This window comes from Pongo pygmaeus, chromosome 20 (assembly GCF_028885625.2).
Source record: "Pongo pygmaeus isolate AG05252 chromosome 20, NHGRI_mPonPyg2-v2.0_pri, whole genome shotgun sequence".
Lineage (NCBI taxonomy): Eukaryota > Metazoa > Chordata > Mammalia > Primates > Hominidae > Pongo > Pongo pygmaeus.
The window spans coordinates 61421153-61444067 of NC_072393.2; the positions used below are offsets into that span (position 1 = coordinate 61421153).

General features: G+C 56.4%; 1 protein-coding gene and 1 long non-coding RNA gene across 4 annotated transcripts; one reads left to right on the top strand and one right to left on the bottom strand.

The window, feature by feature from the left end:
* Positions 1 to 10449: 10449 nt before the first annotated feature.
* EPS8L1 (EPS8 signaling adaptor L1) lies at positions 10450 to 22915 on the top strand. Of its 3 annotated transcripts, XM_054463806.2 has the most exons (20): positions 10456 to 10864; positions 11831 to 11884; positions 13627 to 13667; positions 14021 to 14079; positions 14713 to 14874; positions 15139 to 15288; positions 15773 to 15855; positions 16232 to 16493; positions 16782 to 16908; positions 17103 to 17191; positions 17286 to 17360; positions 17465 to 17613; positions 18383 to 18524; positions 18621 to 18649; positions 20849 to 20981; positions 21071 to 21202; positions 21402 to 21513; positions 21708 to 21882; positions 22295 to 22427; positions 22520 to 22915. In XM_054463806.2, exons 2-20 carry the CDS (start codon positions 11868 to 11870, stop codon positions 22604 to 22606), a joined length of 2157 nt encoding a protein of 718 aa, XP_054319781.2. In that variant the 5' UTR covers positions 10456 to 10864; positions 11831 to 11867; the 3' UTR covers positions 22607 to 22915. The 3 variants fall into 3 exon arrangements, with proteins under 3 accessions (XP_054319778.2, XP_054319781.2, XP_054319779.2); XM_054463803.2 differs by having other exon boundaries at positions 10450 to 10864; positions 18383 to 18649; XM_054463804.2 differs by lacking the exon at positions 10456 to 10864 and having other exon boundaries at positions 11751 to 11884; positions 18383 to 18649.
* On the bottom strand, positions 12519 to 17156 carry LOC134738834 (uncharacterized). Its single transcript, XR_010124971.1, has 3 exons — positions 17010 to 17156; positions 13536 to 15929; positions 12519 to 12726 (listed from the first exon to the last, which is right to left on the bottom strand). It is a non-coding gene; the product is annotated as an uncharacterized LOC134738834 (long non-coding RNA).

Here is a 22915-nt window from a genome sequence, read left to right on the forward strand (position 1 = left end):
TGCATGCAAATTCCTCCTCTGAGGATCTCCTACCTGATTCCCAGACACACCCAAGGGAGTTAGAACATCTATTTGGACTCCAGGTGGGCTGTCCACCCCTTTACCATTTTCCTGGTTGTTAACAAGTTCCTGATCAGCATTGGGTGCTGTCCCAGGTGCTGAGAGGAGTCTCCCACAATGCCCTTTGCTTTCCCCATCAGAGGGTTTACGGCACCCAATTCTCATTCACATTCTCTCTCTCTCCTTTCTCGTTCTTCTCTATCTCTCCTCTCTCTCTCTCCCTCTCTCTCTCTCTCCTTCTTTTTCTCTTCCTCTCTCCCTGTCTTCTCTACCTCTCTCTCCCTCTCTCTTCCTCTCTCTCTCTCTCCCTCTCTCACATCTCTCTCTTTCCCTTTCTCTTTCCTCTCTTTCTCTCTTCCTCTCTCTCTCCCTCTCCCTCCTTCTGTCTTCCTCTCTCCCTCTCTCTTCCTCTCTCTTCTTGTCTCTTTCTCTCCTCTCTCTCTCTCTCCCTCTCTCTCTCCTTCTTTTTCTCTTCCTCTCTCCCTGTCTTCTCTCCCTCTCTCTCCCTCTCTCTTCCTCTCTTTCTCTCTCTTCCTCTCTGTCCTCTCTTTTCTCCCTGTCTCTCTCTCCCTCTCTCTCTCACATCTCTCTCTTTCCCTTCCTTTCTCTTTCCTCTCTTTCTGTCTTCCTCTCTCCCTCTCCCTCCTTCTCTCTGTCTTCCTCTCTCCCTCTCTTCCTCTCTCTCCTTTTTTCTTCCTCTCTCTTCTTGTCTCTTTCTCTCCTCTCTCTCTCCCTCTCTCTCCTTCTCTCTCTCTTCCTCTCTCCCTCCCTCTTCCTCTCTCTCCTTCTTTCTTCCTCTCTCTCTTCTTGTCTCTCTCTCTCTCTCTCCTCTCTTCTTCTCTCTCTCCCTCTCCCCCCAACTCTCTCTCCCTACACACATCTTAAGAGGGCTCAGCAGTGTAAGGTAAGTTTAGCGACCCTGAGGCTGTGTAGAGATAAGCAAAGGGGGGCAAGGAGCTCCAGTTGTCCAGACTCCAGCCGTTTGAGTCTTTCCAGCCCAAGCACCGCCCCAGCTTCTTGACAGCCCCAGCCATCACCAAAGGGCACACAGATAAGCTGCCTCCACCAAGGCCTGTGCAGATAGTAGGTTTTTGAGTAAAATAGATATGATCCTTGTCTGAAGCCACTGAGTTTTAGAATAATTTGTTACATGGCCATAGTAACTGGAATGATTGCTCTAGGTTTATTTTGTTTTATTCATCCTTGCTGCGTGCAACACATGCATGGCTCAATAACTAGAAGGAAAGAAGAGAAGAAGCGAGGAAGGGGCAGAGGGTGGATAGGAGAGGATGGTAGGAAGGAAAGAAGACAGGAAAGGAGGGTGTTAGTGGCCTTGCCTGCAAGCTGAGCAGACACCACGCAAACAGGTGACCTCCCAGTTAAGATGGAGGGGACTCAGGGCTCAGGAGGGGCAGAAGGTCCCTGTGTCGGAGAGCTGGGCAAGCTTTCTGCAGGAAGTGATGGGGATCACGGCCATGTGAGCCGGCAAGATTTCCCTCAGCCAGGGAGGAGACTCCAGGCTGTGGGAACAGCTTAAGCAGAAGGCATGGGACAGGAATGCAGCGGAGATATTGTGGGAGGAGGGAGGGGCTGCCTGGGCTGGCATGCAGGGTATGGGAGGGGGTGGAAGGGATGAGGCAGGAGCCATCAGTAAAAGGACCCAGAGCGCGGCTCCAATGCCATCGTAAGAAGCTTGGCGTTGACTCAGAGGGCGCTGGGTACTGCTGAAGAGTGTTGAGCCACGGAGGGTCACGGGCAGGTACATGTTTTAGAATTTCTTCTTTTCTAGCTGAGATGTAGAGTATGGACTGGAGAGAAGCACCGGGGACATAGGAAAGGTAGTTCTAGAAAGAGGGACTGTCCCACTAGGGAAAGTCAACCAACTGTTCCCCAGTATCCATTCCTGCCTTCTAGCTCATGGTACTAAAGCCAGTGATTGATTAGCTGGGTGCCATCAATCTCTCTCTCATCTCTCTCTCCCTCTTTCTCCCCCCCTCCTCTGTGTCTTTTCTCTCTCTCTCTCATCTCTCTCTCTCCCTCTTTCTGTCCCCCTCCTGTGTCTCCTTCTCTCTCTCTTTCTCTCCCCCTTCCTCTCTTTCTCCTCTCACTCTTCCTGTTTCTCTCTCTTCCTCTTTCTTCCTCTCTTCCTCCCTCTCTCTCTCTTCCTCTTTTCCTTTGTCTCTCCCTCTCCCCTCAACTCTCTCTCCCTACACACATCTTAAGAGACCTCAGCAGTGTAAGATAAGTTTAGCTACTCCACGGCCCGGCACGGTGGCTCACGCCTTTAATCCCAGCACTTTGAGAGGCCAAGGCAGGCAGATCACTGGAGATCAGGGGTTTGAAACCAGCCTGGCCAACATGGTGAAACCCTGTCTCTACTACAAGTACCAAAAAATTAGCTGGGCATGGTGGCACGCACCTGTAGTCCCAGCTACTCGGAAGGCTGAGGCAGGAGAATCGCTTGAGCCTAGGAGACAGAGGTTGCAGCGAGCCAAGACCACACCTCTGCACTCCAGCCTGGGTGACACAGTGAGATTCTGTCTCAAAAAAAAAAAAAAGAGGAGGCCGGGCACTGTGGCTCAGGCCTGTAATCCCAGCACTTTGGGAGGCCGAGGCGGGCGGATCACGAGGTCAGGAGATCGAGACCATCCTGGCTAACACGGTGAAACCCCATCTCTACTAAAAATACAAAAAATTAGCCGGGCATGGTGGCAGGTGCCTGTAGTTCCAGCTACTCAGGAGGCTGAGGCAGGAGAATGGCGTGAACCCGGGAGGCGGAGCTTGCAGTGAGCGGAGATCACACCACTGCACTCCAGCCTGGGCAACAGAGCAAGACTCTGTCAAGAAAGAAAAGAAAAGAAAAAAAGAAAAGAAAAGAAAAAGGGAGGGAGGGAGGGAGGGAAGGAAAAGGAAGGGAAGGAAGGAAGGAAGAAAGAAAGAAAGAAAGAAAAAGGCAGGCCCTGATGTTCAGGGAGCTGAGAGTGAAGTCACCAGCTCCAACCCAGGATCCAAATTCAAGTCTGTCTGGGGTCCTATCCCCGTCACCACCCCCCACCCCAACCCATCCCCCAGAGACCTGGGAAGGAGCCAGGCTCCTCCGGTTTCAGGAAAGGGCTGCACAAACCGCCCCGCCACGATCCCTCCCAGAGAACAAACAGCTCCTGGCCGCCGCAGTCTCCCTCCTCCTCCTGCCAGGCCGGTTCCCAGACCCACCCTCCCTGTGCCATAAGCGCCTCTCCCCGCACCCTCACCAGGGCTGGCTGTTCTCAGAGGAACGCCCAGGAAAAACCTACCCGAACTCCTTTCAGCTGGGAAGGGGACCCGCCTGGGCTTCCTCACTGCCGATGAGACCTCTCTCATCGCACACTTAGAGCTGCCTGTTTTCCTTCCTTCCTTAAGCGAGCTGGGAACTCTAGACACTCAGGCTTGGGCCAGCCCATTAGAGTAAGTATTCGGCCACCTCTTGGCTGCTACGGTCACTGCTGCTGTCACCATCAACATGACTGTCTCACACCTCACTTCCTCCGGCCAGCCACACCCCTGCAGAATTCACCCGCCAGCCTCCCTGAGGTTTCCCCTGCCTGAAATCCTCTCCGCATTCCTGGCTCATTCTCGAAATTGAGGTCAAAGCTCAGATGCCACCTCCTTCCCTGACCACCCTATCTGAAGCAGCCGCACCTGCCTGCTCCTAGTCACTCAGTTCCTTCACCTGTTTCGTTTCCTCCACAGCATTTACCACAATCTGAAAGTCTTATTCATGCAGGTGTCTACTTGTTTATCTCCCCATCACACCCACTAGGATGACAATATCACAAGGGCTGGGGTTTCATCTGTCTCCTCCTCCTCTGTATCTCCAGCACATGAAACATGCTTGGCACACTGTAGGTGCTTAAGTATTTGCTACTACATCACTTTGGGATTTTGCATAGGACACTCCCAATGCTTAGAATGTCAATCTTTGCTTCATTATCCTTGGCAAACTCCTATTCATCCTTTGAAACCCCATCCATTTATCCCTTAACCAGGAAAGGCTTCTGTGCCTCATACAACCACCCATAAAGCTGGATTAGGGCTTTCTCTGGGGACACCCTTGCCCTGTGCCACACTTCCATTAGCGCACATATCCCCCATGAATTGTGCACACCAGCAGGGTCTAGAGTAAGGCACACATTTTGTCTCAGGAACTACGTATTGAATAAATAAATTAACTACTTTTTTTGAGACAAGGTCTTGCTCTGTCACCCTGGCTGGAGTGCAGTGGTGCAATCGTGGCTCACTGTAGCCTTGACCTCCCAGGATCAAGCGATCCTCCCACCTCAGCCTCCCAAGCAGCTAGGATCACAAATGCATGCCACTATGCCTGGCTAATTTTTAAATTTTTTTTTGTAGGGATGGAATCTCCCTATGTTGCCCAAGCTGGTTTCAAACTCCTAGGCTCAAGGGATCCTCCTGCCTCCGCTTCCCAAAGTACTGGGACTATAGGTGTAAGACACCACATTCAGCCTCATTATTTAATATGTAAGTAGCTATATCTCTCTGAGACCCAGCCCCCATCTAATTTATAACCTCCCACCTTCTCAAGAACATGCCTCAGCTCCCATTGCCGGGGAATCTGACCTTTCATCTTGTCATAGGATTTTTTTTTTTTTTTTTTTGAGTCAGAATCTCAGTCAGTCACCCAGCCTGGAGTGCATGGCGTAATGGCTCGCTGAAACCTCTGCTTCCCGGGTTCAAGCAATTCTCCTGCCTCAGTCTCCCTAGTAGCTGGGACTACAAGTGCACGCCACCACTCCCGTCTACTTTTGTAGAGATGGGGTTTCACCATGTTGGCTAAGCTGGTCTCGAACTCCTGATCTCAAGTGATGGCCTCCCAAAATGCTGGGTAGCAGGTGTGAGGCAAAACACCCGGCTGTCATAGGAATTTGTCAGCAAATTCTACAGACTAGAGGATGTGTGTTGGGTGGTATGGGGGTGGGGATAATGGAGGAGATGGGGAGGTGAGCTCTTCAAGCCCCAGGGGAGAATTCTGTTCCATTCCTGGGACATCCCAGGTGAGAGGGAAGAAAGGCCAACCCCCCCAAGACAGCTATCCCAGACTGGGACAGAGGCAAACCCTGACCACAGAGCCCTGTCACTCACCCAAGAACAGGTGCCAATGACAGAACAGCCAGGCCGAGGGGGGAGAGAGGCGCTTCGGTGATGGATTTCCCTGGTGACTTGCCAAGACAGGGCTTTACTGCCTCCGCCCTGGACTGGCTGAGTCAGACTGTGCAAGGGTGGACACTTTGACTGGTATTTGGGAGGCATTTGCTGTGGGTTACAGAGAGGGAGGGGCCTCCTTTGTGGCCAGAGAAGGAGGAAAGAGGCCCTGGGCCCTGGGACTTGGGTGGAGGCTCAGGTTTCGGTCTCACCTGCTGCTCCAGACCATGGTCTGGAGGGCCGCCTGCGCCACCCCCAAAGCAATGAGATAGCCCCTCCTCCCTCAGACCCAGGAGTCCAGGCCCCAAGCCCCTCCTCCCTCAGACCCAGGAGTCCAGGCCCCAAGCCCCTCCTCCCTCAGACCCAAGAGTCCAGACACCAGCCCCTCCTCCCTCAGACCCAAGAGGCCTCGGACCCACACCGAATGCTTCTATGAGATAGTTTTCTCCACTTGCTCATGAAGAAATGAGCCCAGGCCCAGTCAGATCTGCATCTGTGTCACAGCCCAGGGCCACTGTAACCTTAGGCTACTGACTTCCCTCTCTGAGCCTCTGTTTTCTCCTCTGTCAATGGGGCAAGGGGTCTGCTCCTTCCCTCAAACCCCAACTCAGGTAGGGTCAAGCACAGAAAATACTTGTGGCATGAATGTGATGAGAACACAGAATTGCAGAAGCCAAAGAAAGAGAAGCGTAAGGGCCCTCCTTCCACCCCTACCTCCCCCACCCGCTGCTACACACACCAGGACCACCTGCTGGGTAGCCAAGAGCTCACAGCCTAGCCCCACTGGCCACCGCTGCAGCCCCCCTCCTTCACTCAGGCAGTTGCACGGCCCAGAACACCCCTATCTTCTAGGATTGACACTGGCTGTCAAACTCATCCTTCAAGGTGATTACTGGCCTGCGCTCCTCCTCCAGGCAGCCTGTCCTCCTCCTCCAGGCAGCCTGTCCTCCTCCTCCAGGCAGCCTGTCCTCCTCCTCCAGGCAGCCTGTCCTGACCCTCAGCAGCCTATCCTGGCCTTGGCAGAGCCCCTCGTGTCCTCCCTTGCAGCACCCATGGGAAGAAAGGCCATCGTCCTCGCCGTTGCTAACACCGGCCTTGCGTTTCCTCTTTGCCAGGTACTGTATTGACAACTCTCTACAACCTGACTTTATCCTCCCAATAAGCTGGGCGTGGTGGCTCATGCCTGTCATCCCAGCACTTCAGGAGGATGAGGCAGGAGTATCACTTGAGCCCAGGAGTTGGAGACCAGCCTGGGCAACATAGGGAGACTTTATCTTTAATATATATATATATATATATATATATATATATATATATATAAAATATATGTGTATATATATATATGTGTGTGTGTATATATATGTGTATATATATGTGTATATATGTGTGTATATATATGTGTGTGTGTGTATGTGTATATATATATATATATATATATGCCAAGCATGGTCACCTATGGTTGGGAGAGTGAAGGCAGGGTCTGAGAGGGGTCCAGTAGGTCGAGGCTGCAGTGAGCTGTGATTATGACACTGCATTCTAGCCTGGGCCACAGAAAGAGACCTTGTCTCAATTAAAAAAAAAAAATGGGGATAATAGGACCCATTCCATAGGATGTGTTGAGGATTATGCATACACACACACACACACACACACACACACACACACACATTTATGATGTACTGAGAAGATATAAGCACACAATAAGTATCTCCAAAATTATCAAGTGGCAAAGCCAGGATTCAGACCCACACCTGCCCGAGGCTCTCTGCCATCAGACCACACTATATCTCTTTCTCTCTGTTCCTTCATCCCCATCAATCCAAGGCAAAAATGTGCCTTCTCTGATTTCCAGCCTCACTCACCATAGACCGTGGAGGCAACATATCTTGAATGAAGCAATGAAGCAATAATGCACATAAATGCACCAAATGCCAAAAGCTTGTTCACTCAACAAGTATCTCTCCAACACTTTCTATGTGCTAGAACCAATTCCGTGTGCTGCAGATTAAGTGGGGGACTGATCACACAAAAATCTTTGCCCTTGTGAAGCTTGCATTTTTTTTTTTTTTTTTTTTTTGAGACAGAGTATTGCTCTGTCACCCAGGCTGCAGTGCAGTGGTGCGATCTCGGCTCACTGCAAGCTCCGCTTCCCAGGTTCCTGCCATTCTCCTGCCTCAGCCTCCGGAGTAGATGGGACTACAGGCGCCCGTCACCAAGCCCAGCTAATTGTTTTGTATTTTTAGTAGAGACGGGGTTTCACCACGTTAGCCAGGATGGTCTTGATCTCCTGACCTCGTGAACCGCCTGCCTCGGCCTCCCAAAGTGCTGGGATTACAGGTGTGAGCCACCGCGCCCAGCTGCTTTTTTTTTTTTTTTTTTTTTAAGATGGAGTCTCGCTTTGTCACCCAGGCTAGAGTGCAGTGGCATGATCATCTTGGCTCACTGCAACCTCCACCTCCCAGGTTCAAGCAACTCTCTTGCCTTGGTCTCCCAAGAAGCTGGGATTACAGGTGTGCACCACCAACTCTGGCTAATTTTTTGTATTTTTAGTAGAAATGGGGTTTTACCATGTTGGTGACATGGTATGATCTCGGCTGACTGCAACCTCCACTTCCAGGGTTCAAGTGATTTTCTTGTCTCAGCCTCCCAAGAAGCTGGGATTACAGGTGTGCACTACCACCCCCGGCTAATTTTTATATTTTCAGTAGAGACAGGGTTTCACCATGTTGGCCAGGCTGGTCTCGAACTCCCGACCTCAAGTGATTCACCGGCCTCAGCCTCCCAAAGTGCTGAGATTACAGGCGTGTGCCACTGTGCCCAGCCTGTGAAGCTTGCATTCTAATGGAGGAGACACAGACAAAATGAACCAGGAACACAGTAGGTAAGAAGGTGAAAAGTGCTCCACACAAAAATGAAGTAGGGAGAGAGGAAAGAGACTACAAAGAAGTTGGGTTGCCGGGCGCGGTAGCTCACACCCATAATCCCAGCACTTTGGGAGGCTGAGGCAGGCAGATCACGAGGTCAAGAGATCGAGACCATCCTGGCCAACATGGTGAAACCCTGTCTCTACTAAAAGTACAAAATTAGCCAGGTGTGGTGGCATGCACCTGTAGTCCCAGCTACTCAGGAGGTTGAGGCAGGAGAATCACTTGAACCAGGGGGGCAGAGGCTGCGGTGAGCCAAGATTGCACCACTGCACTCCAGCCTGGGCAACAAGAGCGAAACTCTGTCTCAAAAAAAAAAGTCGAGTAAGGGATGCTGCCATTTGAAACAGGGTGGTCACCCAGTCCTCTGAGAAGCTGACATTCAGGTAGAGACCGAAGGAGGCAAGGAAGTGAGGCATGAGGGTATCTGGTAGAAGAGCATTCCAGGCAGAGAAAACAGCAAATGCAAAGGCCCTGAGGCAGGACCGCCTCTGGGTGTTCCAAGAGCAGCAAGGAGACCAGTGTGCTGACACACGGAAGGAAGAGATGAGATCAGAATCATGTCCCTTAAGGCCTTGCAAGATGTCAGCTTTTTTTTTTTTTTCTTCTTCTTTTTTGAGACAGAGTCTCCCTCTGTTGCCCAGGCTGGAGTGCAGTGGCGCAATCTCAGCCCACTGCAAGCTCCACCTCCCGGGTTCACACCATTCTCCTGCCTCAGCCTCCCGAGTAGCTGGGACTACAGGCGCCCGCCACCATGCCCGGCTAATTTTTTGTATTGTTAGTGGAGACGGGGTTTCACAGTGTTAGCCAGAATGGTCTCGATCTCCTGACCTTGTGATCCGCCCGCCTCAGCCTCCCAAAGTGCTGGGATTACAGGCGTGAGCCACCGTGCCCCGCCGATGTCAGCTTTTATACACAGAGAAATGGGGAGCCGTAGAGGATTCTAAACAGCAATGACATGAGCCGACTTCGGGTTCTACAGGATCCCTGAACAGAGACTAGACTTAGCAGGGAGAATAGAGAGGGGAGACTAGTTAGAAGGCTACTGCAGTGGTTCAGGTGAGAGGCAGCGGTGGCAGGAACCAGATGGGAATCATTGATCACGTGAAAGGCTAAGAATGGGCAGGTCTGTCCCGTGCCCTGCTCTCTGCTTTCTGATCTCCGCCATCTAGGTGTTGGAGTCTGACATTCTCATCATTCACTCACTGCATAGGTAATCTTGGGCAAGTTGTTTTTTGTTTTTTGGGGTTTTGTTTTGTTTTGTTTGTTTGTTTTTTCAGACAGCGTCTCACTCTGTCACCCAGGCTGGAGTGCAGCGGCGTGATCTCGGCTCACTGCAACCTCCGCCTCCCGGGTTCAAGTGATTCTCCTGCCTCAGCCTCCTGAGTAGCTGGGATTACAGGTGCCCGCCACCACGCCCAGCTAATTTTTGTATTTTTAGTAGAGACAGGGTTTCATCATGTTGGCCAGGCTGGTCTCGAACTCCTGACCTCATGATCTGTCCGCCTCGGCCTCCCAAAGTGCTGGGATTATAGGCGTGAGCCACCGCGCCCAGCCTGTATTTTGTTTTTTGAGATGGAGCCTCGCTCTCTTGCCTAGGCTGGAGTGCAGTGGTGCAATTATCGGCTCACCACAACCTCCGCCTCCCGGGTTCAAGTGATTTTCCTGCCTCAGCCTCCTGAATAGCTGGGATTACAGGTGCCCACCACCACACCTGGATAATTTTTGTGTTTTTAGTAGAGATGGGGTTTCACCATGTTGGCTGGACTGGTCTCGAACTCCTGACCTCAGGTGATCCACCTGCCTCGGCCTCCCAAAGTGCTGGGATTACAGATGTGAGCCACTGCACCCACGCAAGTTTCTTAACCCTTCTCTGCCTCATTTTCTCATCTGTGAGACGAAGACAGCCTCCCACCCAGACACACTCACCTCAAGGGGCTCTGGGGAGAAATGATGTGGAAAGCTTTGCTAGTAACCTCTACAGCATGGAGGGAGTTCTCGAAAAGTGATTTCAGAAAGGTGTTTATGCCTGGGAAGCCTGTTCATTTTTGTGATGTACTTGGAGCTGGGCCAGGCATTATCGAGCTAAATCTTAGCTTTTGTCAGAATTGGGGGGGTCATTGAGGGAAATTTCCAAAGGAAGGGGGAACGGGATGGGGGGGTGAGGGCATGAGCAGAGGCAGTGATCACGGACAGGAGGTGTCCACATAAGACGGACTGCCACTGGCCCTGGAGACAGGTCAGCCCCGGGTTCAAATCCCTCCTTAACCAAGTGCTGAAATGGACCAGTTGCTCAACCTCTCTGGCCTTCAGCTTCCTCATCTGTGGAGCAGGAATCAAACCTCGAACTTCCTCCCGCTGTTAGAATTTCAAGGGAGTTTTAAAGACAGAGCTTTCAACTCTGACCTGTGAACAAGTGTGACATCAAATGTACTGTTCGTTGTTATTAGTCTGTTGCTACAAGGCAGATGGTTAGTTTCCCGGCTCCCCTGCAGTCCCCCCAGCCCCTCCTAGATCTGTCTGCCAGCCCCGCCCCGGGGTCACTCCAGCCAGGCTGTGCCAGGTGAATGCTCAGGTATGCGGAGGCGGAGGCAGGACGGCCCTGGGAGGGAGCAGGAGGAGGGGCCGGCAGCCTGGAAGGGAAAGGACAGCGGAGAGCAGGGCAGAGCCTGAGCAGGCAGGTAAGGAGATCCGGGTCCGGAGAGAAGGGGCCGGGGCTTGACCAATGGGTCTGAGGGACGAGGGGACTGGGGTCTGGACTCCAGGGTCTCAGGGAGGAGGGGCTGGGGGTCTGGACTCCTGGGTCTGAGGGAGGAGGGGCTGGGGTCTGGACTCCTGGGTCTGAGGGAGGAGAGGCTGAGGGCCTGGATTCCTGGGTCTGAGGGAGGAGGGGCTGGGGGCCTGGACCCCCAGCATCCAAGGGAGGAGGGGCTGGGGGCCTGGTCTCCCGAGTCTGAGGGAGGAAGGATTGGGGGCCTGGACTCCTGGGTCTGAGGGAGGAGGGGCTGGGGGCCTAGACCCCTGGGGTCCAAGGAAGGAGGGGTTGGGGGCCTGGTCTCCTGAGTCTGAGGGAGGAAGGATTGGGGGCCTGGACTCCTGGGTCTGAGGGAGGAGGGGCTGGGGCCTGGACTCCTGGGTCTGAGGGAGGAGGGGCTGGGGCCTGGACTCCTGGGTCTGAGGGAGGAGGGGACTGGGGTCTGGACTCCTGGGTCTGAGGGAGGAGGGACTGAGGCCTGAACTCCTGTGTCTGAAGGAGGAGGGGCTGGGGTCTGAACTCCTGGAACTAGGGAGGAGGGGCTGGGGGCCTGGACTCCTGGGTCTGAGGGAGGAGGGGCTGGGGGCCTGAACTCCTGGGTCTGAGAGAGGAGGGGCTGGGGGCCTGAACTCCTGGATCTAGGGAGGAGGGGCTGGGGGCCTGGACTCCTGGGTCTGAGAGAGGAGGGGCTGGGGGCCTGAACTCCTGGGTCTGAGGGAGGAGGGACTGGGGGTTTGGACTCCTGGGTCTGCGGGAGGAGGGGCTTGGGGCCTGAACTCCTGGGTCTGAGGGAGGAGGGGATGGGGCCTGGATGCCTGCATTGAGGGAGGAGGCTGGGGTAGGAATTAGAGGCTCCTACTGGCCAGGCCCTCACATGTTTGCTGGCTCCCAGGACACCTCCAGGTGGGCAGGAGCTCCCACTCAGCACCATGAGCACTGCCACAGGGTAAGTGCCCCCGGATCCCAGGTCCCAGCTCCAGCACGCCTCCCGCCTCCCCTCGCCTCCCGCCTCCCCTCGCCTCCCGCCTCCCCTCGCCTCCCGCCTCCCCTCGCCTCCCGCCTCCCCTCGCCTCCCGCCTCCCCTCGCCTCCCGCCTCCCCTCGCCTCCCGCCTCCCCTCGCCTCCCGCCTCCCCTCGCCTCCCGCCTCCCCTCGCCTCCTCACCCACACCCGCAGATCCTGTTTGCGGCAGCCCAGACTCTGGCCCAAGCCCCGACACTCAGGAGGAAGCCAGAGCCGCTCCCCTCCCTACCCAGCCTGGGGTTAGGGGCCCCCACTGCAGAGCAGACAGGCCTGAGCTCCAGTTCGGCCCTCACACTCAGTGCTGATGTAACCCTTGTCAGAGGATATCACCTCTTGGAGCCTCAGCCCCTCCTCTGTGACACAGGGACAATGTTGAAAAATTGGAGGGATAGTGCATTACAGGACTTAGCCGCCCACCTCACTGACAGCAGGTGCTCAACTCATAGGAGCCGCTATTGTGATTGTTATGTTGTTAGTAAATATTAACCCTTTGCTAGAAAATCAGGGCTGTTTATAATGAAGACTCAAGTGCCCCAGAGTAAGCAGGGAGAAAAACAATGAGAGATGAGTCAAAATACCTGCATGGTAGGTAGTGAGCTCTCTGGCCCAGAGGTAATCAAATTGTGGTGACATCAGACTGGCAGGAGTGGGATGAGGAACAGGAGTTTGGGAAAAAGGCTTTTTCAGTTCCCCTGACGCCACCTGATCGCTGAGCTTCTGTTATGTGCCGGCGAGTGGGGATTCAAGAATTCTTAGGAAAGGTAACCTTAGGAAGAAATTGAGGACAGGAGGAGACAGAGAAGGATGTGGCTGGGAAGCGCCTGGCCCATGTGAGTAGGAGGGGACGCAGATAATTCCCTGTCTACTTCAGATACCACTAATGCTATTGTAACCATTCCCATTTATTGAGCAACTTCTGTGTGCTAAGCCCTGGCAGCATCTTAAGAATGATAATAACAGTTATCGAGGCTTCAAAATACTTCACCTGCATCATCTGATTGAATTTGCCCAACAGCCCTACGAGATGATTACTATGTTACAGAAAGAAAAACTGAGGCAGGAGAGATTAAATCCACTTCTCAAGGTCTTATGGAAGGAGGCAGTAGACAGAAGGTTTGAATCCAGGAGTATGCCATGATACAGATCACACTCCCCTACCACCCAGCACCACCGCCTGACCTGACCTGTCTTTTTTTGTTTGTTTGTTTGAGATGGGGTCTCACTCTGCTGCCAGGCTAGAGTGCAGTGGCGCGATCTCGACTCACTGCAACTTCCGCCTCCCAGGTTCAAGTGATTCTCCTGCCTTAGCCTCCCATGTAGCTGGGACTATAGGCGCATGCCACCACACCCAGCTAATTTTTGTATTTTTAGTAGAGACAGGGTTTCACCATGTTGGCCAAGATGGTCTTGATCTCTTGACTTTGTGATCCGCCCACCTTTGCCTCCCAAAGTGCTGGGATTACAGGCGTGAGCCACCGCGCCCAGCCTACCTGTCTTCTTAAAGTCCAGCTCTGGCTCTGAGCTCTCCTGCTCAATAATAATAATAATAATAACCCTTCCATCGCTCCCCATTACCTTTGTAATGATCCCTTGCTGCCCTGCTTGGCATTTCCATAGGATCTGCCCCCAATTCCACAGTCTCTCTCATTCCTCTTTTCTTCACCAGCCCAGAAGCTGCCCCGAAGCCAAGCGCCAAGTCTATCTATGGTGAGTGGGGTCAAGGGAGCCCCAGGCCCATAGAACTGGGTCTAAAGAAACAGGACCTGGCATCCAGGGTCTTGGAGGAGGAGGGGCTGGGGCCTGGACTCCTGGGTCCGAGGGAGGAGGGGCTGGGGGCCTGGACTCCTGGGTCTGAGGGAGGAGGGGCTGGGGGCCTGGACTCCTGGGTCTGAGGGAGGAGGAAGGGCTGGAGGTCTGGACTCCTGGGTCAGAGGGAAGAGGGGCTGGGGGGCTGGACTCCTAGGTCTGAGGGAGAAGGGGCTGGGGGCCTGGACTCCTGAGTCTGATGGAGGAGGGGCTGGGCCTGGACTCCCAGGCTCATTCTCTTTCTCCCCTCGCAGAGCAGAGGAAGCGTTACTCCACAGTTGTTATGGCTGATGTATCCCAGTACCCAGTCAATGTGAGTCTGGGATCTGTGTTCCCCCAGGACATCTTCTGGGGCAAAGGTGGCCTCAGGAGATAGGGCTTTTGAAAGCAGCTGGGCCCCCAAGCAGGAAGCATGTGGAAAGTCAGTTTGCCCATCCATAAAATGGACCTCCGTTGCCTCACCTCAGTCATGGATATGAAGTCAGGGGCCTCGGGTCCTCTCAAATCTGCCAGCCTTTCCTCCCGGCCAGCTGTTGTGCTGGACAGTGGGACCATGGAGACAAATCAAGACACAGCCCTGCATGAGGAGGGGGTAGACAAGGTCCAGAGGAACACACGGAGGTGCCTGGTGCTCTAATGGAGGTGGCAGGGGGCACAGCGGGAGACCCGAGGAGGCATTTAGAAGGAGAGAGCTATAATCCAGACTCCTTCCCTGCCGGCAAGGAGCCTCCAGTATGTGAGAAGCCAGACTCAGGTGCTAGTCACTCTGATGAAAGGGAAACAGAGGGCACTGGGAGGAGGAGCTGATTTGTGGAACAGGTGATCAAGGAAGGCTTCCTGGAGGAGGTGTGGTTAGTCTCAGGCTGAAAGTCTGATTATTCCGGGGGATTCTGAGCCCACCTGGCATCATCTTGGGCCTCACTGCTTTCTCCGTGGTCCGTACCAGCACCTGGTGACGTTCTGCCTGGGTGAGGACGATGGCGTGCACACCGTGGAGGATGCCTCCAGGAAGCTGGCCGTCATGGATAGCCAGGGCCGAGTCTGGGCACAGGAGATGCTGCTGCGAGTGTCTCCCGACCATGTCACGCTGCTCGACCCGGCCTCCAAGGTGCCAGGGGGCACGTGGGTGGGAGGAGTGTCTGGGGCAGGGACTTCAGGGGGTCTGGGTGTGAATCTTGGCTCCTGCACGTCCTTCCTCTGGGAACCCCAGCCTCCTTCTTGAGCCTTAATAGCCTTACCTATTAAACAGGGGTGTTATCCCTAACCCCCTAACCGCATGAGGTTGCCCTGGCCTGCTGGCTCACACTCCCGTCGCCATTTAGTAGTACCATCATTTCGGGGCCTCAGTTTACCCCGCCATCCCACCCGGCAGGAGGAGCTGGAGTCGTACCCACTGGGCGCCATCGTGCGCTGTGACGCCGTGATGCCACCCGGCAGGAGCCGCTCGTTGCTGCTGCTCGTGTGCCAGGAACCCGAGCGCGCGCAGCCAGACGTGCACTTCTTCCAGGGCCTGCGCCTCGGGGTGAGCGGACAGGCTGGCTCTGGGGGTGGAGCTGGAACTGGGCGGAGCCTGGAGCCGGGGCGGACATGGGTGGGGCCTCTAGGTGGGGCGGGGCCTGGGACTAAGGCGGGATCAGAGCAAGGAAGGGCAGGGGACCTGGGAAGGAAGTTCTGGAAGGCAGTGGGGTTTGAGATTGGACCCAGGGTCAAGACAGAACGTGAAGGTGGGATGAGGACATGGACAGAACATGGCCAAGAAGGGTCTGGGGGAGCAGCCAGGACGAGGATGGGGGCGAGGAACCACCCGGACTGGGTCTCCATGGGCGGGGTCGTGGCTTAGGGCAGGGACCGGTGTAGGGCGAGGGGTGAGTCCAGGGCGTGGACGTGCGTGGGTTCACAGGCGTGAACGGTGGCCGCACGTGGGCTGGGACTGAGCTGAAAAATCGGCCAGGGGCGAGGACCGGGTAGGAAGTGGGTGCGGCGTGGCCTGACGGTGTGATTGGCAGGCGGAGCTGATCCGAGAGGACATCCAGGGGGCTCTGCACAATTACCGCTCGGGCCGCGGGGAGCGCAGGGCGGCGGCGCTCAGGTGAGAGGGAAGAAGTTGGCAGGGTCTCTGGGAAGCCGGTTTCACCTCCTTGTGCCTCAGTCTACAACACCAGCCTGGAACAGAACAAGAGTTTTGCATGGAGTCAAGCACACCCTAGTCGAGTCTTGTCTGTACCTCCCAGACGGGCTGACGCCTTCTCCAGAACTCTGCTTCTTTTCTCTGTTCCCTGTCCAGGCCCTCAGTTTCACTCTAGAGAGGTGCTATCCCTCCCTATATCGGATTTTTCCCTACCTCGTCGAACTTGTTCACTCCCTTTGAGCCTTTTGCGCCTGTGTGTCTTGTTCTGCGCCCCGGATTTCCCCCTCCCTGGACCCCTCAGTGGACCCAGCCTTGGTGTCCCCGTCGCCCTCCGCAGGGCCACGCAGGAGGAGTTGCAGCGCGACCGCTCGCCCGCCGCTGAGACCCCGCCCCTGCAGCGCCGTCCGTCAGTCCGCGCAGTGATCAGCACCGTAGAGCGGGGCGCGGGCCGCGGACGACCCCAGGCGAAGCCCATTCCCGAGGCAGAGGAGGCGCAGAGGCCTGAGCCGGTGGGGACCTCGAGCAACGCTGACTGGGCCTCCCCAGACCTGGGTCCCCGGGGTCCTGACCTGGCGGTTCTGCAGGCGGAGCGGGAAGTGGTGAGCCGCGAAGGAACGGGTCTGGGGGCGGGGCCAGGCGACTGGAGGCGGGGCTAGGGCGTGGAAGGGCGGGGCCGGCTGCGGGACGGGAGTTCTCTGTCAATCTGGTCAGACTTCTGCGTTATGGAGGAGGGGCTGGGTCGGGGGCGTGGCTTGGTTGTGGGGCGTGGCCATGTGTTTGGGGCGTGGCCTGATCTGGGGACGTGTGTAGGTGCTCAGGTTCAGGGCTTCGACGGGGATGGTTTTGGAACTCGGGAGCCCTGAGCGTTCCCCTCCTCTGTCCCCCAGGACATCCTGAACCACGTGTTCGACGACGTAGAGAGCTTTGTATCGAGGCTGCAGAAGTCGGCGGAGGCGGCCAGGGTGCTAGAGCACCGGGAACGCGGCCGCAGGACACGGCGCCGGGCGGCTGGGGGTAAGGGGCACCCTCGCGTGGGATCTGAACCCCCTCCCGATCTCTTCCAAATGTCCCCGCTCTCCCCAGGCTCTCCCCTCCCGCCACTTGCCAGGGCTGACCTCACCGCCATCTTAACCGGGTGTCCACCTCTCTCTCTGCCTGCCTGGTGCTGGCCCCGCGTCCCCGTCGCCGCGCCCGTCTGCACCCCTCAGAGGGCCTGCTGACGCTGCGGGCCAAGCCGCCTTCGGAGGCCGAGTACACCGACGTGCTGCAGAAGATCAAGTACGCCTTCAGCCTGCTGGTGAGGACGCGTCCGCCCAAGGGCCGGGGCGCGGGCACGGCGAACCAGCCCCGTCCCCGCACCCACGCCAACCACATCCCTCCCCACGCCCCAGGCCCGGCTGCGCGGCAACATCGCCGACCCCTCCTCTCCGGAGCTGTTGCACTTCCTTCTCGGGCCTCTGCAGATGGTGAGACCCGCCCCAGGCCCTCGGGCCCCCCCTGCAGCGGGAGGACTCTTGTTCGACTCGTAGAAGGTATGACGGCACCCTGCCCCCTCCTGCTCCCCTGACAGATTGTGAACACGTCGGGGGGGCCGGAGTTCGCGAGCAGCGTGCGGCGGCCGCACCTGACATCGGATGCCGTGGCGCTGCTGCGGGACAACGTCACTCCATGTGAAAACGAGCTCTGGACCTCGCTGGGGGACTCGTGGACCCGCCCCGGGTGAGGGACGGGGCTGGGAGGCAGGGGGCGTGGTGATTGGAGGAGCATAAGGGGCTGGGAGGTGGGTGGCATGATGATTGGAAAATAGGACTAGGAGGGAAGGGAAGGGTTAGAGGCGTGGCTTAGTTGTGTTGGGGCGGGGCTTAGGACAGATGCCAAGATTCAATTGGAAGAAAGGCCAGGAATTAACGTGAAGGAAAGATTTAAGACCACCAGACCAATCAGATTGAAAGAAATGGTGGGGCTTAAAGGAATAGAGGGGCTACGGGGCAGGGGCGGGGCTACGCGAAGGGGCGGGGCTTCTGGAAGGTTTGGTCTGTAACTTTGGTGATGGGACAGAGTCTATGCACTGGGGGCTGGGAGTTCCGCAGGGAAAGGGTCAGAACCTGAAACCGACCTTATGGAAAACCTGATTTGGAATCAGGTGAGATTTAGAGGCTGGATAAGGCAATTTTTTTCCAGAGAGAGAGATGGATGGGGTCTCAGTATTTTGCCCAGGCTGGTCTGGAACTCCTGGCCTCAAGCGATCCTCCCATCTTGGCCTCCCAAAATGCTGGGATTACAGGCGTGAGCCACCGTGCCCGGTCTAGAAATATAAATTGCTGTTGAATTGGGCTTAGAGCTACTGGCAGGACTTGGTGAAAAGTGGCGGGGCTAGAATCGTTGGGATACAGCGAGCTTTAGGGGAAAACTTCGTGAAGTTAATGACAGAACTAAGTTGGGGGCTGTACCAGGATCCCTGAGCTCTTGGCCCTGTCCCTGGCCGCAGGCTGGAGCTGCCTCCGGACGAGGGACCCCCATACAGACCCGAGTTCTTCAGCGGCTGGGAGCCGCCGGTCACTGACCCGCAGGGCCGCGCCTGGGAGGACCCAGTTGAGAAACAGCTACAGCACGAGCGGAGGCGCCGGCAGGTGACCCAAGCGACACAGCAGGGCCTAGGCTGGGAAGTCCGGGGGCGCGGCCGGTACGCCTGGCCCCGCCTGACCCGACTCTCTTACTTCCTACAGCAAAGCGCCCCCCAGGTCGCTGTCAATGGGTGAGTGTCCGCCCCAGGGCAGGGAAAGGGGGTCCAGGAGGGGTGCGTCCTGGGGGCTCCCGGTGCTGACTCCGCCCCCTTTTTTTCTGTGTTTTCCCTTCTTCCTGGCTCTTCTCAGGTGGGTGAGATGGTGATGGGGTGGGCTGGGGCCGGGAGAGAGGGAGGAGCAGGGAGGGAGGGGGGCGGGACCCAGACTTCTGGGGCCAAGGGAGGAGGGAATGGAGACCCGGGTTCCCGGGCCTAAGGGAGGAAAGGGGCTGGGAGTGGGTAAAGTCTGAAAGGTTGGATCCCTGGATCCCCAAAAGGCTGGAAGAAGGCAGTTTGTTTTCCTAGGGCCTGGGAAGCACTATGTCTGGCTGGGCTCCCTATGAGGACAGAGCCCTGGATATTGGAGGGGAGAGGCTGGGGGATTGGATCTTTGGGTTTTGAAGAAGAGCCCAAATCTGGTGCTTGGGATCCTGGAGACCCAGAGGAGCAGGCTTGGGACTTCAAGGGCTTGGGTGCAAGTTTCTGGGAAAGTTAGGAAGTAATAGTATCTCTGGGCCCTCAAGAGGGGTAAAGGCTGGACGATTAAAGTCTTGGTTTTCCAGAGGCTCTAATGCAATTGTCTAAGTCGCTGCTGGGTGTCGGACAGGGTTAAAAGGTTTAAGGGTTAAAAGGATAAGATTGAAGCTTGAGACCTGGACTCCTAGGTCCCTGGGGGAGGAAAGAACATTCCAAGTCATGGTTCTGCCGAGCAGGGGGGGCTCAGACTGGGTCCTGGGGGAGGGAAGGAGGTAGATGGACCGGAACTCTAGGGTCCTTGAGCAAATAGAGGGCAGACTGGAGGGAAGCAACGTGGGAAGAGACGAAAACAAAGCAGCGAGGATGGAGGAGACAAAGGGGGGTCTGGGTGAGGGCCCGGGCAGAGGGTCTCAGCAGGGACAGCGTGCTGGGAGCTGCTGGCCCCACACAGGGGGTGCCGCGGCCCTGAAGACCCCCCCTCTCCCCTGCACAGGTAGGCCTGATCCAGGCTAAGGTCCCTCTTATTGGGGGTCAGAGCTGAAATCCCACCCCTGCCCCCAGCTGCCTGATATTGCAACCCCCCCTCCCTGTTCACAGCTTCAAGTCACCTTCTCTGAGCCTCAAGTTCTTTTTTGCAGGGAAACTGGGAATAATGATAATCCCTTCCCGGAACAGTGAGAAGTCTGTGGTGTTGTAGGAACTAGCAGTTAAGGGCTCAAGGCTGTGACTGGGTTCAAGTTCAAGTCCAGCTGCCTGCAAACTAAGGCAGCATTATTCAGACATGGGCTGTCCTGGTCCCAGGCTGGCGATGCCACTCTCTTACTCTGTGACCTTTACATCCCTGTGCCTCAGCTTCCTTCTCTGTGAAAATGGAGAAGATAATAGGGTCTCTGGGGGAGGAAGAAACTGGGGGAGAGAGGGGAGTCCAAATTCAAGGTTCTACCAACGGTTGTCATAAAGATCAAATCAACTAATATACGTAACAGAACAGTGCCTAGCACATAGTAAGTGCTACAGAAGTGGTAGCTATTGATTGTTTTTTGAGACAGTCTCACTCTGTCATCAAGCTGGAATGCAGTGGTGAGATCTCAGCTCACTGCAACTTCCGCCTGCCGGGTTCAAGCGATTCTCCTGCCTCAGCCTCCAGAATAGCTGGGACTACAGGCGCGTGCCACCACGCCCAGCTAATCTGTGTATTTTTAAGTAGAGACAGGGTTTCACCATGTTGGCCAGGATGGTCTCGGTCTCTTGACCTGGTGATCTGCCCGCCTCGGCCTCCCAAAGCGCTGGGATTACAGGCGTGAGCCACCGCGCCCGGCCTAGCTAGTGTTTCTATTATGCTTATGAGTTATGATATATAAGCCCAGTCCCTATTAGATGCTCAGTAAATGACAGCTGTTTCTAGCTGTGTGATGTGGGCAAGTGATTTTCTCTCTCTGAGCCTCATTCTCCTCTGTAAAATGGAATCGATGATGGGTAGTACCCACTACATATGCCTACAGCACAATGCCAAGCAACGGAGGGAGCAAAACATATTCAGGCTGTTAGTCTCGTTTCAAATTTCTATTAACAGTATTAACCCGGCCCCTGCTGTGCCCCCAGCTTGGCTCTAACCCCAGCTCACACCAGCACCCTGCAGCCCAGAGCAATGGGGCTGGCTGCTTCCTTATCTCCAACCCTCCCGCTTCTCCTCAGTCACCAAGACTTGGAGCCAGAATCTGAGTCTCAGCTGGAGTCAGAGACAGCAGGAAAATGGGTCCTGTGTAACTATGACTTCCAGGCCCGCAACAGCAGTGAGCTGTCGGTCAAGCAGCGGGACGTACTGGAGGTTAGAGGAGCGGGAGGCCGAGGGGCAGGAATTAGCCAGCGCTAGCTGCAGACGCAGGCTCTGAACCCTCTGCTCTTTGCTGCACCCAGGTCCTGGATGACAGGCGGAAGTGGTGGAAGGTTCGGGACCCAGCGGGGCAGGAGGGATATGTGCCCTACAACATCCTGACACCCCACCCCGGACCCCGGCTGCACCACAGCCAAAGCCCTGCCCGCAGCCTGGTGAGCCAGCGCAGACGCTGGGGTCTTGAGGGAGGAAAGGCTGGGACCAGATCCTGGGAACAAGGGGCGTGGGGATCAGCTGTCAAGAGTGCTGGAGCAGGTGGTGACTGGGGGTTCGGAAATGCATCTCTAGAAAGGGGAGAGGCTGGGACTCTGAGTCCTCTCCCTAACCCAGGTACTCTCCTCTCCTTCCTTTCAGAACAGCACTCCTCCTCCACCACCAGCCCCAGCCCCGGCCCCACCTCCAGCTCTGGCTCGGCCCCGCTGGGACAGCTGCGATAGCCTCAACGGCTTGGACCCCAGCGAGAAGGGTTAGTGGTGGGGACGCCGGCTGTGGGGAGCGGTCCTTATCCTTGCTTTCCAGGCAGGGAAACGGGGGCTCAGAAAGAGCAAATGGACTCCCGCCCCATTCTGGGGACGCTGGAGGGCCCCCCGCCCCGCCCTCTGGCCCTGGGACCCTGAGCCCTGAGCCCGCACTCCCTCCCTCCCGGTTTCCCACCTGCAGAGAAATTCTCCCAGATGCTCATCGTCAACGAGGAACTGCAGGCGCTCCTGGCCCAGGGCCGCTCGGGCCCGAGCCGCGCAGTCCCAGGGCCCCGCGCCCCGGAACCGCAGCTCAGCCCGCGCTCGGACGCCTCCGAGGTCCGCGCCTGGCTGCAGGCCAAGGGCTTTAGCTCCGGGTGAGTGGGGCGGGGGCCCTCTCGGCGTGGGTTGATAGGGACACTGGGAGCGGAGCATTCCGATCGGCCGGGAGTCGGGGGCGGCAGTCACGGAGACCACAGGGAGCCGGGATTAGCCCGAAGTGAGGGTCTGTCTGGTAGCAACACCCAATGGCAGGCTGTGATTGCCATGTTTTTTCAGACTCCGACTGGATTCCTTAGAGAAATCCCGCACCCTTCAAAAGCAGGATGCGGCCACGCCCCCCGGGTGGCACATTGTGATTGGTGGGTGGGGTTCGGGAGGTGTCGGCCCTGCCCCCGCTAGGGCTAGAATGCTGTTCTGATTGGACCATCGCCGGGTGGGCGTGACACGACTGTCTGGGCTGGGGCATCCGCCCACCGGCCTGACCGCGCCCGGGCTGCCCTTGCTCAGGACCGTGGACGCGCTGGGTGTGCTGACTGGGGCGCAGCTTTTCTCGCTGCAGAAGGAGGAGCTGCGGGCGGTGAGCCCCGAGGAGGGGGCACGTGTGTACAGCCAGGTCACCGTGCAGCGCGCGCTGCTGGAGGTGAGCCAGACCGCTTGTCCCTGGGTCTGGGTAGGGTTGGGATGCCGAGGACTCGGACGCCAGGACAAAGCGATTTCCACCCCGCCCTCCAGGACAAAGAGAAAGTGTCAGAGCTGGAAGCAGTGATGGAGAAGCAAAAGAAGAAGGTGGAAGGCGAGATGGAAATGGAGGTCATTTGACCTGCCCGGCGCCCTTCGCAAAGAGTGACGAGGCCCCGTGGGAGAACGGACTCTTCAGACTCTCCCCAGTAGCGGAAGTCGATCTTCTGAAGGATGGCCAATCTGCTCCGGCCCTGGTCTTCCCCCATCCCGGTGGACAGACTTAACAGTCCTTGCTGCAGTCCCTCCGGAGCGGATCTGGACTGGCTGTGAGTGGGGAAGGCTTGGAGACAGTCTACGGAAAGCGCTAGCAGACCCCCGAGAGGGTGCAGTGGAGCCCTGAGCATTGTAATATGCCGCCCAGCCTATAAACAGCCTCCTTGCTTAGCA

What these genes read in the sequence shown, in the direction of transcription:
- EPS8L1 (XM_054463803.2), top strand. An exon ending in TGCAGGCGGAGCGGGAAGTG is followed by an intron (nt 16,494 to 16,781) that starts GTGAGCCGCGAA and finishes TCTGTCCCCCAG; the next exon opens with GACATCCTGAACCACGTGTT. An exon ending in TGCAGCGCGCGCTGCTGGAG is followed by an intron (nt 22,428 to 22,519) that starts GTGAGCCAGACC and finishes CCCGCCCTCCAG; the next exon opens with GACAAAGAGAAAGTGTCAGA.